The sequence below is a fragment of the Mizuhopecten yessoensis genome, unplaced genomic scaffold (assembly GCF_002113885.1).
Source record: "Mizuhopecten yessoensis strain PY_sf001 unplaced genomic scaffold, ASM211388v2 scaffold11091, whole genome shotgun sequence".
NCBI classification, from domain to species: domain Eukaryota; kingdom Metazoa; phylum Mollusca; class Bivalvia; order Pectinida; family Pectinidae; genus Mizuhopecten; species Mizuhopecten yessoensis.
The window spans coordinates 1,097,129-1,111,875 of NW_018408875.1; the positions used below are offsets into that span (position 1 = coordinate 1,097,129).

The window sequence follows — 14,747 nt, forward strand, 5'->3', positions numbered from 1 at the left end:
TCGAATATCTCGTATATTAAAAAAGTCTAAAATAACTTTACTATGGATTCCGAGCCATGTCGGAATAAAAGGCAACGAATTTGCTGACAGGGAAGCAAAAAATGCATTGAATCTCGAACAAACAAATATCAAACTACCATACACAGATTTTAAACCTACTATTCGTACAGCCATTCAAAATGAATGGCAGAAACGCTGGTCTCTGGAGACCAACAACAAACTTTTTAAGATACAACCGAAACTTAAAACATCTATTCCCAGTCGGAAAGATCGTAGAGAGGAAGTTGTCCTCGCTCGGCTCCGCACTGGGCACACATATCCTACTCATTCGTACCTTTTAAAACGAGAAGATATACCTTCATGCCACGCATGTGACACTCCATTTACAGTGGAGCATTTTTTAATAGAATGTTCCGATTTGAAACACATTCGTGATAACTACTTCCGAGTCCTGGATATGAAAACACTTTTCAGTTCCGTGGATTCGAAGGCATTATTTAACTATTTAAAAGATATCGGTCTATTTTATAGACTCTGATGTCTTTTAACCAACCGTATCATTTTTGACGTTATATATAAACCGCATATTCCATATCATCTATTCGTTACCTCTTTTATTATTTTAACCCCCTTTTATCATTATTTTTATTATCTACACATACAATGCGAATACTTTTAAAAATCAACCATTTTTATCTGATTTTATCTTCACGATTAACATGTTTGTTAAAATAAGATAAATAAATAAATAAATCAACATGGCCCTAAATGACCACAGCCGTCGATGGGCCGTTAAACTGTCTTGGTTTAATCCTACATAGGTTTCTTCAATAAGATTCATGATTGGTTTTTTTTCGTCCCATCCAAATATTGATAAGTGTGTATAGCCTATTTCGGTCTGCCTTGGTCTAATTCCTATATTAGTTTGTAGACCAGTTTCAGTCGAGCTTGGTCTTGTCCCTTGGTTAGTGTTTATAACCTGTTTTGGTCTGTGTGGATCTTGTCTCTGCTTCAGTGAATGTGTACATATAGCCTTTATTTGTCTCTAGGTCTCGTCCTAACATACACATTCACAGGTGTCAATGTACCCCAAAGTGTACGGAGTGATTGTCAGGATTATGGAAGGTTACCTGACCTATTGTCACTCAATGACTCGAACCTAGTCTCTCAGCATCCTTAATTGGGGCTGAGTGGTTAAGGTGTCCGATATCGATGATCACTAGCCCTCCACCACTGGGTTGCGGGTTTGAGTCCTACGGAGGGCAGTCGCCAGGTACTGGTCTCATGATGGTGGTTTATCTCTGCGCACTTCAGTTTTCCTCCATAACCAAAACCTGGCATGTCCTTAAATGACCATTGCTGTAAAGCAAAAACAAACCAACTCACCATCCTTAATCTGTGTTCTCCATTTCAATGACCTTTGTTAGCCCCCACAATGTGGTGAAATGGGCATCATGTGTTTGTCTTGGTTGGATGTTACATTTACCCAGTAGGTCTGTTACTCTGGCAGTAGAATCATCAAACTTCATATGTGTGGATAACTCTAGCGTACTACACTACATATTTCTAATATAGGTCAGTGTGACCTTCATTTTTCCGCTTTATTGACTTCAGAATTTGCAATAGTGAGAGTAGGGGCATTATGAAAAGTTCTTTTTACACAACCAATGAAATTTTCTATGTGACGTTTCGATGACTAGTACGATATGTACACTGTCACCTTCATCAGACAAATGACCAGTGAAGCGTATGCACACAGAGGTGTAAAATGTTTACGAATTGTCCATAAAATCGATGTCGATTTCGGCTACGTAAAATAGTTTTATATGTACCGAAATGACTCAATTCAGCTACGCTTTTTTTTACCAATCTGAAGAAAATGTTTAAAGAGTAAGGGCATATCCAGTATTTATGTTTTACAAATATTTCCTGTGTCTGTCTGTTTGTCCTTTTAAATTTTTATCTCTAAACCATACACTGGTATGTTAAGTATTTAAATTCATTTCATATAGCTTTACTTTGTATTATAGCTATCTGTCATGTCCATTATAAATATAACAGGTCCAGTTCAAAGGTTAAATTCATTAAAGAATTTCATTAGAATTTGTCTCAAGACCAATTGAGGTTTATACCCCATAAACCTCAACAAAATGGGATTCTATCCTTATATTTACATTTAGAGCGATATTGATATTTGTTCGGATAATTTCTAAAATATCGGTCTTGTGCAAGTCTAACACCACAGAAGGTAACAACACTTATGACATCATCACTCACTGTGAGACGATGAATAAGCAAATTAAGATGTAAATTATTTTTTGAATTCAATTGAATACTTCTGACAAAAAAAATAATAACTGAAAACGATCTATGAATGGAACTACTTTCCGCGCTCGGCTGAATAACAGAGTAATCAGGTTGATAATATGCTGATGTATTCATACACCAACTGAAAAGTTCATTGAGAAATAACCTTTTAAATGTTAAGTAGGTATATTGAGTCCAAGATCAGTAGAAATGTAAATATTGGTCAATGTTTAGCGAATTCAAAGAATTATTGGTGGTTTTATTTAGAAGTTAGAAAAAATATTATTAAAAAAAGTTTGAACTAAATTCACGTGCTCAAACTGTTCCCCTGATTAAACTGCCAAGATGTTTACCCTAGTCAAGTTTGGGAATTGCTTTATGCAGATGAAGTGTAAAAATAGATATATAGTTGTACAAAATGTACCCTATTACATTCGTATTGTAGTTGCATTTGGAGCAGGGATTGGTTTTGGAGGTATTTGAAACATCAGAGTTAAAAGACATCCAATAACTACCAAAGAACTAAAATAATTATTTTGCCAGATAGTGAAGGTATCTGACTTTATAATAACAAAGATTGCCTCTTCACTTTATCTGATGGACATAATTAGGATATTTATTTTCAGATAGTAAGATTTCGAATTAAATGCACATATTGTGAAAAATGTAGTTTCATTCTCATTTTTGTCTGCTAAAAATGAAGCTGTTTCATGTTTATTGGACGATCTGTTTGTTAATATGTCAAAAATATCATTATCATTAACAAGTTTGGATAAGCCTGATTGTTTAGTGGGAGAGATAGCCGCAACAAGTGTTGTCAGAGGCATCTTATTACACTCTGATGGGGACTTACCGTCAAGTGCTGAGGATTTAACCAAACACAAGAGGTCGTTTTTGTATGGGGATGAGTTACTGTCCACACAATCAAGAGCTTTGTTGACACAGACCCCTGTCTCAAGTCTATTGTACACAAGGCCAGACATTTATTACTCAGGCAGTGTCCACTCTGGTAGTCAATCAGCACATCATTGATTATAGAAATTGGCAACTTTTATTTCAAGTCATGCATGGGGTGTTTGTATTCTGTAACCATTAGGCGTATCCAGGATTTTGTTGTTAGGGAAAGGAAGGGGGGGTAGAAGTAAAAGTGCATATACAGGGTCATCAGACTGTTCTGTCGACCCTCCCTCAGTGAATTGCTATATTTTTCATTTTCTCTGCTCCCTGTCACAATCTGTACAGAGCTAAAGATTTCTGCTCCCCATTCTGATGTGGTCAGATAAGTCGCTAAAAACGACAAAGTTGGCTACCCTCTAACGTGATGTGCTAATTATTTCCCCTTCTCTGGAAAGGTGTATCAACACTTTTTCCGGTGCGAGATATCCCTGTCGCACTCTAAGATTTGCGATGATGGAGTCCCTAGTCATAAAAATTATTTCATATCATGTTAACATTGCATTGGCATTGTGGTCAACATTTCATTAACGTCACATGAAAAGTGCATTGGCCCTGTTACATGTATGTCAACATTGCATTATATGTCTAAGAGGGTAAGAGAAAAAGAATTAACCCTTGGGGGTGGGATGGGGGATCTCAACCCTCGGGGAAAGATTCTTAAGTTGTCAATTTCTTGTGGAATCTTCCCCTTGGAGTTGAGATCCCCCTATCTCAAACTCAAGAGAATGAAAAATTCAGTTAGTTACCAAAAGATCTAAAGTTTCTTAAATCAATGACCTGATCGTAATAAGTTGAACAGAGCTGAGGTTGCTTGCTCTCTACCATGATGTGATCATCATGTCACAGATCTGGAAAATATTCTGCCCCCTATTATAATTTGATCCTAGTCACATACAGAAAGCCAAGATTAAGGATCCCTGACCCACTGTGCTTTGTTTTTCGTATACCCTTGAACTTCCATTTGAATATAACTGTAGCACAGTTGGGGCAGGAAACTGGAGATGACCAGGTAGCTCAACTGGTTAGAGCGATAGTATAACAATCTGAAATGTAGTCATGTTCCGACCCAAGTCTAGCCCAGCTGAATTTTTTCCACATCTTTCTTTATTACATTTATTTCTCATAAAAGTCTTGCAAGGTTTGGGTATCTTTTCAGAAATGATTTAACAAAGCTATATAAGTGCTGCAAGAAAAAAGTTGCCAACACTTAGTTTCAGTTTTTGGCAGTGGTACGATGATGCTTAAGTACACAACATAGCTGAAGTTGTGTGCTGTGGACTGTAATAACAAGTGAAGGCAATAAAACATAATCGACAAATATAGTGGTCAGGTTTATTCTGAGGCATTCTCACCTGCCCTGTCAGTCTCGCTTACTCACCTGTCTCAGGTGACAATTTTATTATTCCAAGACAGCCATTAAAATTGGCATGAGAGCGAATACTTGTGTTAGTCATAATGATGTACATTTAAGACTTAAATACACTTTTATAGCATTTGCTGTCCTCAGACGCCAATTGTCGTAATTCTAGATTAGTCTCATAAATGTATAACAACTCGGAAATGAGAATGTTTTAACACAAGATATCCAGTTAAGATACACATGTTTATAGTTCCTCTGGCTGTCTTTTTGTCTGATACAGATACACCTATAATCAAGGTATCAGTAGAGATCACACTCACCACACTTGTCAACCATTCATGATGGAAAAGTTCAAACTACATATAACAATTATTATAAAGTATGTAAAATAACCCTATTTGATAGAATAATCTTAGAAAATGCCATAGAAATAGTTGTTCTATACAACAAATTTTAAAAAATCATGAAGAAAAAGTAAGATACAGAGACTTCTGCCAGTTTCTAAAGTAAAAAAATTGAGTAAAAAAATTGGGACTACCCTTCCATAAAAGTGAGACTTCATAGGTAGTTATATTGACTTGTTACTTTTAGTCGACATTAGAGATTGTTGTTTACTTTCAGTCAGCATTAGAGATTGTTGTTACTTTCAGTAAACATTAGAGATTGTCGTTACTTTCAGTCAAATTTAGACATTGTTGTTACTTTCAGTCAACATTAGAGATTGTTGTTACTTTTAGTCGACATTAGAGATTGTTGTTAACTTTCAGTCAACATTAGAGATTGTTGTTACTTTCAGTGAACATTAGAGATTGTTGTTAATTTTCAGTCAACATTAGAGATTGTTGTTACTTTCAGTCAACATTAGATATTGTTGTTACTTTCAGTCAACATGAGAGATTGTTGTTACTTTCAGTCAACATTAGAGATTGTTGTTACTTTCAGTGAACATTAGAGATTGTTGTTAACTTTCAGTCAACATTAGAGATTGTTGTTACTTTCAGTCAACATTAGAGATTGTTGTTAATTTTCAGTCAACATTAGAGATTGTTGTTACTTTCAGTCAACATTAGAGATTGTTGTTACTTTCAGTCAACATTAGAGATTGTTGTTAACTTTCAGTCAACATTAGAGATTGTTGTTACTTTCAGTCAACATTAGAGATTGTTGTTAATTTTCAGTCAACATTAGAGATTGTTGTTACTTTCAGTCAACATTAGAGATTGTTGTTACTTTCAGTCAACATTAGAGATTGTTGTTAACTTTCAGTCATCATTAGAGATTGTTGTTACTTTCAGTCCTTAAAGATCAATATTATCTTCATCAGTTTCAAGAGAAAATTAATCTGGTTACTTCTTAAACTGTATGAACAATTTACAGTTGAGTGTCATTTCTATGCCTCTATTTGATTGTCTTAGACAGTGACAGACATCGTTTTTCATGTGTTGACATTTAACATTTTGGAAGTTTATCTGTTTGCAAGATTCATCGAGACACTGCTATGTGAAAACACTGTTCTTACCAAGACAGTTTCGCTGACATTCTGCCAGCTTGGTCACTGGTGACATTAGTGATATGGGAGTTACTTCCCCTTACAAGTTTATCGTAAATTAAGTAGAGATTTAGATGAAACTTCATGGACATTTTCAGTGTATTGCTCAGAGAATTGTTACTTTCAGGTTGGTCAAAATATATTTTCAATTTCAAATTTCAGTTCTTCTGAAGCTTTTCAATGAAACTTCAAAGGAATGTTCAGTACATGGTCCTGACAAAGTGTTTTCATTTTTCATGTTGGTCAAAAAACCAATACGGCTGCCACAGTGCCATTTTGAACATGTATTTAAAACTTAAACTTATGTTCCGATGTGCCAATTCGGATAATTCTTCAAAGTTTATCCTGTAAAGGTGTTGCTATTTATAGGTTAATGTTATTTCAATGAACTTCAAAGTAATTACTGCATGAATTTTCTACATTTTTACCCCTAGCTGACAACAGACAGTTTCCAAAGTAATGTATACAACAACTTCCCTGATTTGGTGACAGACTAGTGAATGTTTTAAAATTAATACATTGTATGTATATTATTATCTTACAGTTATACAAAGAGCTGCGTGTTGTGCTAAAGGAATACCCTGACCTGGTGACAGACTTCGCAGGGTTTCTTCTTCCGGAGCAGGCTGTAGAATGTGGCTGCTACATGACGACACAGGAGTTCATCCGAGCCAGAACCTTCCTTCGCAAACTTGAGGTACACTATACAGACTAGACTAAATTGATACATGTATTATTCAAATAATTAGCTTGAAAACTTTAAGTATACATATAGCAGTATACATGTTTTACTATAAACGTGGTGGTTTTAGATATTGTGTACTCAGTTGTTTGTTGAAATAAAGAAATAAATCTGTAGGTTGAATGTACTGTTTACTTGATTGACCGATGAGAGTAGTACAAAAATACTCTAAACCTAAACTATATCAGACATAACACTTCTTGTACACTATGAGAAATACACTACTGAAATGCAAATTTTCATAGAGATGCAATCTCAAGACCAAAATACTCCTTCAGCCTAAAATCAACACTCCTTATTGCTAACAACATAATGCATTTTTTTTCAATTTGCAAATGATAAGCATTTATTTTAATGTGTTCAGATTGTTATTAATCTTTTTAACTAATCTGATAATGCCTCATTATTTTATGTTTTACCTTTTTCAGTAAAGTTTTCTTTATTTTTTATCCACCAGGTTCACTTTCTCCGACATCCAACTCATTTCCAGAAGTGTCTCAAGGTCCTGTCCTCCTGGTCTCAGAAACACAACAAAAGTGCAGCAGAGCTTAAGGTTGCCCTAGAGCCTCTCCTAAAGGGACAGATTCACCTCCTGCAGGAGTTATCTCTCTTCTTTAAGGATGAACATCCTCCGGAAAGGTATGTATTCAGTGTGTTTGCCCTATCTAGGGATAAATATCCTGCTCCACCCCAGTTCAGTGTGTGCCCTCTCATCTTTAAGGATGAATACCCCACCTCACGAAAGTTAGCATTCAGTATGTATACCATCTCTTATTTTTAAAAATGACCTCTACCCCTCACTCCAGAAAAATTATGTTTCATATAAATACCCCCATTCCCCCAGCACCACCATCCACCAATATCATATAAAGTAGAAATCTTAAATATCATTTTGAAGTCTGATTCATACTTCTATGAAATAATGCATATATATATATTACCTCAAGATTGGATGTTTACTAATGTTATAACATTCAATAAATGAGGCCTATCTGAAGCTGATTTGTAACTGTCTAGACACAAAAAAAATCATGGATAGCTTATGCTATAAAAAGCATATTAAGTATGTCAAAAATGTACCCATTATTATAACAAAAATTTAATGTTTGTGAATATTTGTTAAAGATTTAAAAAGATTGCATAATCAATTGGGAAACAACTCTGAATTTACTGTCGTTTGATAGACTGTGAGGAGATAATAGACTTTGAGGAGATAACTCTGTATTTTCAGATACCTGACAGATTCCGAGGAGATAACTCTGTATTTTCAGTTACTTGACAGATTATGAGGAAACGACTGTATTTTCAGTAACATGATAGATTATGAGGAGATAACTCTGTATTTTCAGTAACCTGACAGATTATGAGGAGATAACTCTGTATTTTCAGTTACCTGACAGATTATGAGGAAATGACTCTGTATTTTCAGTAACATGACAGATTATGAGGAGATAACTCTGTATTTTCAGTTACCTGACAGATTATGAGGAGATAACTCTGTATTTTTTTAGTTACCTGACAGACTATGAGGAGATAACTCTTGGTGAAAGTGATGAGGAGGCAGATTTTGATGGATTTGAGGAGGTGGAGTTACCAGATGAGGAGGATATAAGTGGTACAAAGAAATGTCAATGTCGTTGCCATAACAATCCTGTTGACACCAACTATTTCAAACGGAACAAGCACTGCTACTCCTGTTGCCTCAAGGTAGAGTTTGTCTGTTTTCAGGTCTCAGGTAGTAGTGTAGAAGATTTTCTTCAGCTCACTTTTCCTATAGGCCAATATGATTGTGTATTGTCTACTGTACGTCTGTCCTGTGTCAACTTCTGAATAAGAAATAGCCTAGGGTCATGATATTTTGCCTTTTTTATGATGGAATTAAGGGCTATAGTTTGTTTAAATGAATGACCTTGATCCACTTTCAAGGTCACAAGTAAAACATAATGTAAGAACAACTCAGACAATTTTATAATTGTAGTACAATGTTGTTCAAAAGAATAAGGAATTGGAAATTCCATCAACTCTTATTCAGACTTTCTGAGGCCAGTGTCTAAAAGAGGCAATCAAACAAAAATGAAAGCATACCAATATATGAATTAAAAACAGTGTTACAGTCTAAAACCTAACAAAGTCACACTATAGTAAACATGTTTATAGCAACTTCTGATTAGTAGACCAAACAAATAAGTTCCCTGTAGCCAAAAGTTCTTGTAAGAGGACACACATATGGCTTCGTGATGTGCATCTATTTTGAGTTTGTAGTATCATGCTTTACCTAGTTGTTTTGGCTCTTATTAGGACAAATGGTGTCATGTTTTAGGATTCATTGCAAATTGATTAACTGTTTGAATTCATGTTAAACTGATAAAAGATTAGACATTATTAGATAGGGTGCTCTCTGATTTAGACATTATTAGATAGGGTGCTCTCTGATTTAGACATTATAAGGTAGGGTGCTCTCTGATTTAGACGTTATTAGATAGGGTGCTCTCTGATTTAGACATTATAAGATAGGGTGCTCTCTGATGTTCAGGTGATTGATGGGGAGCTATTTTACCGTGTGAATACCAAGACGCTGAAGAAGGTCAAGGTCATATTTCACAAGCCAATCAAGGGAAGGTCCGTACAGAAAGAGGAGGTGAAAGATGGTGCGAGGAACCATGACAACGGGGAGTGGTACGAAGATGATACAGCTGCCGCAGAAAAAGAAAACATGGATATTTCCCTTCTAGAAGAACAACCACGTAACAAGTCCATGAATAAAGTAAGTGTAGTAGATTGCTTGGTACAAAGTGTAATCAACAACCACATTCCAAATCGATGAATATAGTAACTGTAGTAGATGGCTTGGTGCAAAGTGTAATGAACAACCACATTCCAAATCGATGAATATAGTAACTGTAGTAGAAGGCTGGGTACAAAGTGTAATGAACAACCACATTCCAAATCGCTGACTATAGTAACTGTAGTAGATGGCTTGGTACAAAGTGTAATGAAAAACCACATTCCAAATCGATGAATATAGTAACTGTAGTAGATGGCTTTGTACAAAGTGTAATGAACAACCACACTCCAAATCGATGAATATAGTAACTGTAGTAGATGGCTTGGTACAAAGTGTAATGAAAAACCACATTCCAAATCGATGAATATAGTAACTGTAGTAGAAGGCTTGGTACAAAGTGTAATGAACAACCACATTCCAAATCGCTGAATATAGTAACTGTAGTAGATGGCTTGGTACAACGTGTAATGAACAACCACATTCCAAATCGATGAATATAGTAGCTGTAGTAGATGGCTTGGTACAACGTGTAATGAACAACCACATTCCAAATCGATGAATATAGTAGCTGTAGTAGATGGCTTGGTACAACGTGTAATGAACAACCACATACCAAATCGATGAATATAGTAACTGTAGTAGATGGCTTTGTACAAAGTGTAATGAACAACCACACTCCAAATCGATGAATATAGTAACTGGAGTAGATGGCTTGGTACAAAGTGTAATGAACAACAACATTCCAAATCGATGAATATAGTAACTGTAGTAGATGGCTTGGTACGAGGTTCAATGACTTCTGTGAATGAAATACTACTGTTTAGAATTAAACTCTTATTCTAAACACTGAATGATATTATATCGTAATGTTTTATATCTATATTAAATACCTCATTTAGTACTGGCAATATTATTTCTTTGTTTATGTGATTTATTCCACTTAAATAGGTTCTAGGGATTTCAGGGACAATGTTCAATGCATGTTACAAGTTTTATTTGATATTATACTTTTTGCTTCAGATGAAAATATCATTGAAGAAAAAGGCGAAAGGGAGGTTCATGACTTTGAATGAGATGGCAGAATCTCCTCAAAAAGGGTCTATATCAGGATCACCACCAAGGTCCGAGGCACAAAAGTCCATTACACCTAACAAGGAATTGACCAGTCAAGCCACAGCATCTAATGAAGGGGCAGGACAGAGAAGAGGCGTGGCCACCTCCTTATTTGGTGTCATAGACGATACATCCTCCTCAATCCAAAGAAAACATATTTTACCACAAGACTTACCAGTTACTGGAACTGCAGTCATTCCTGACCAAAGACTAGCTAACCCAAGAAGTCTGTGTGAGGGGCAGGGAATCAGTAAAGACTCCTCAGTTATGCAGCAGGGTAGTGTGACTTTACCTGTTCAGTCAGCCCCGATCTTGGAGTCGGATAGTTCAAGGTTACTTGCTCAGACAGTGAAGGCCTTCGAGTCTAGTGGTATGAGGCTACCAGTTCAGCTAGCACAGACCTCTGAACCCGCTTGTATTGTGTTACCCGCTAAGGTATCTGAAAATCGGACATTTCAGGGAAACGGTACAGAGGCAGGTATCAGACATTTTTCTACAGAGACTATGACGAGCACTGTTCCTGGTCCCAGTGTGAGTACACACACCTATTGTGAGGACACAAGTCTGAAGTCTTCTTCATCAAGCTCGTCACTCCCCAACAATCTGGATTTGATGACGGAGGATGCCAGTCTGTCCCCTCAGAAGCGTCTGACCCCTGCAGTGAACCTGCTACGACATGCGGGGGAGTTTGGTTCTCCATCCAAGGACAGCACCTGCTCAGACATCCTAGCCAAGGCAGTGAAGGCTGCCATGATAGGACAAGGAGATGTCACCATGGACACGACACTGATGGACGGTAGGGGCAACACCAGAGGGAGCTCTAGTATACTGGCCAAAGCTTTCAGTGAGGCCATGATTGGGCAGGGTGATTCTTCTATGGACTGCTCCTTCCTGACTACGTCTACAAGTGCTTCACAACCAAATCTGAACCTGGAACTGTCATCAAATAGTGCTTTCTCTATGGTCAGTTGTCCTAGACCAGAGGACAGCCAGAAAACTGGTCAGTTATTACGTCCGGGTGCTACAGGATCAGATAGGTCTGGCGTGCAGAGAGATGATAAACTGAGGAAGGGTTTTACAGGATGTGTAAGTGAATTTGATGTTGCAATGGAGAGTATGCCAAACGTTAGCACTGACCAGTCCAGAAATACGGACAGTGCTGGACAAGCACTAACCAGCAGACACATCAATGCATCCATGGATAAAACTAGTGGTGACATAGTAAATGTGTCCACACCACAGCTAGGTACATGTCAAGCATCATCATCACCACCTTCTACAACAGAGACTGATGAAGCAGACTCTGTGAAAACAAACACATCTTGTGTGTCCAGCTCTGATGAAGGATCAAGAAGTCAAGACTGGTCAAAGTAAGTTTGTAGTGTTGTAAATTGGACTTCTGTAGGCCTAATCAATGTGTTTTGTTACTGTTCCGGCTGTGATTTTTGGTGATGTTTAAATATGAAATTTTAAGCAGCCCTTATTACCCTTCACTAAGTAGAGAGGCGTATAAAGTCAGTGTATCTGCGTGAGTGCATAGTGTTTTGTGTGCGAGCTTGTTGTAAATAGCTTGTGTACAACATATCTCAATATTTACATTAGGTGTGGCAAAGCCCTTCTATATTACTACTAACGTACTGCCAATAGCAGCTTCATCTTATGAGACTATAACTGAAGTTGGTCTTTGCACCTCCGAGCATCTTAACAGTGTCACTACCGAACTTATCGGTATCTTCTGCTTTGATCCCGAACACCAGCTGCCTGTCTCAAGTGTCTGTGTGATCAACAAACAATGATATGCCTGGATTTTTCACAAATTCAGCCTTCTCCGGTTGCACGATCAACATCAACAACATGCCGGACTTCAAATATAACTCTGACCTGATTACTGCAGACTTCCGTTGGGTGCGTGCGCCGGATATAGGTCGCAATAAAATCGGAAAATGTTTTACGACACTTGATTAGTTACTTACAAAATGTCATTTGTTACTATTTATGAATCGAGAATATGATATATATATAAATCAAAATCAAATGAATTATTAACGAAAGTTGCGGAGTCTTTTCAATTTTGTATGGGAAATAGCGCATGACGTCAGCTGTTATCTTTGTGCCGTTCTAGATACTGACCTGACCTGACGGTAATAAGCGGGAAATTTGAAATTTGGAAAAGACATATTTTTTTTTTGCGAATTCTCATTATGGAAATATAAATATAAGCAATAAACTGCATAGATGTGGCAGACCAACTGGTATAACTTCCACATGTGTCACAGACAAACTTATCATGGTGCGCTAGTGCGCACCATTCAGTTTGTCTGTGACACATGTGGCAGTTATACCAGTTGGTCTGCCACATCTATGCAGTTTATTGCTTAATGAACCCCAGATTCAAAACATGTTTTCACAATGGAACAATAATATTAAGTTCTACACCTGATTAGATTTTGGCGATCATCAGTAAAGGTTAAAGGGTCAAACATTTTGGATTAAAAAGCATTTGTACAAGATATCTTTTTGTTGTACGTATACTGTACATGTGAATGGGACTTAAAATTCACACACCCATGGCCAGTTTTCCTGTATCAACGACTTGACTGTTTGTCGTGATTTTTGCCAATGTCGACTTGGAATTTTCAAACTACTTATCATTTTGGTGGCTACAATTTTGTGTAATTCAAACAGGATTGACAATATTTATTTAATTTTGTCAATCTGACCGGAGGTTTACCGTACAAGATCTTTACAAGCGGTTCCCCAATGAGTGATTTGTTTAACTCAAATTTCAACTTGTATATATAGACCCAATGTTTATGGAATGTCTTGCAACTTTAAAATTAACTAGTTAGGGTAGGATAAACATGATAACCAGTCATCATACCTTTGGGGGGGCCTTTTCATGCCCCCTTCCGCCATTTTATAGGGAGCATAATTATGGCGTTACCTATGTCCATCCTGTCCTGTTGCATACTGTGTCCTGATTCACTGTCATTGCTGTTATTAGATTTTGATCAAATGATAAATAACATGTAGTACAAAACTTCCTGGAATGAGTTCATGTTTCTGGGTTTCAAGGCCAATGTCACCATTACTAAGGCCTTAGACTGGTTTCCAGATTCAACACTGCATCAATGGCACCTTAATTTGATGATAATATATGGGTTGGATACAGTTTGTTACTTAAAAATTTTGTTTAATTTCTTCAACAGAGAAACAGACAGAAAAATTCTAGAGCATGTGAAGGAATGTGGCACATCCCCTCGAACATTTGACGAGTTAGCTAAACAGATGGGGAACAAGACTGGCACACAGGTAAGAGTGTTTTATAGAGTTATCTCCCTTGCTAATAATAATTAGGTCAAGAATAGTTTGAATCATGATACTCACAGTGTAGTGTAATTTGAATCTTCAGATTGGACATTCATTTTGACGTTTACATCTTGAGATCACTCAAGATCAGTATACATAGTGCAGGAATAAATGCTTAATCTGACAAGTCAAATGTACCCATCCTAAACAAAACAAGGAATCACATTACTTCTTTAAAAACTTTCTCAATTCCCAACATCAAATTCATTTTAAGGGTTATATTTTTCGAACATTAATTGAAATTTTAAAATAGTTAATATGTTACCTGATCACCTCTTGACTCAAAAAAAAGTTGATAGATTTCAAGAAACCGATCTCTAGAACATTTATGGAGAAATATGAAATAAAAAAAACACAACATTACCAGCCGTTTTCCTTAATAATCAATAGTAGTTGGCCTGGATTTGTTGAACACTGAAGAATCAATTACCCCTTTTATCTTCAACAGGTACTTCAGTACCAACCATTTATATTCCTTATAATTTTCCTTCCAAAGGTCAAACAATAGTAGTTTTAACATTTCAGTAGAAAAATGACAAAAAGGAAAGCAAAAAACCCACAAAAT

At 36.6% G+C, this 14,747-nt stretch overlaps 1 protein-coding gene across 2 annotated transcripts in view; it reads left to right on the forward strand.

Moving 5' to 3' along the window:
- LOC110465557 (GON-4-like protein) overlaps positions 1-14,747 on the forward strand; it is a 47,429-nt gene that overhangs the window by 30,718 nt on the left and 1,964 nt on the right. For both annotated transcript variants that reach the window (XM_021521471.1, XM_021521473.1), the window contains exons 22-27: positions 6,718-6,870; positions 7,373-7,554; positions 8,427-8,622; positions 9,449-9,679; positions 10,721-12,183; positions 14,023-14,125. In XM_021521471.1, the coding sequence (XP_021377146.1) occupies positions 6,718-6,870; positions 7,373-7,554; positions 8,427-8,622; positions 9,449-9,679; positions 10,721-12,183; positions 14,023-14,125 (2,328 nt within the window). The remainder of the gene's footprint in view (positions 1-6,717; positions 6,871-7,372; positions 7,555-8,426; positions 8,623-9,448; positions 9,680-10,720; positions 12,184-14,022; positions 14,126-14,747) is intronic.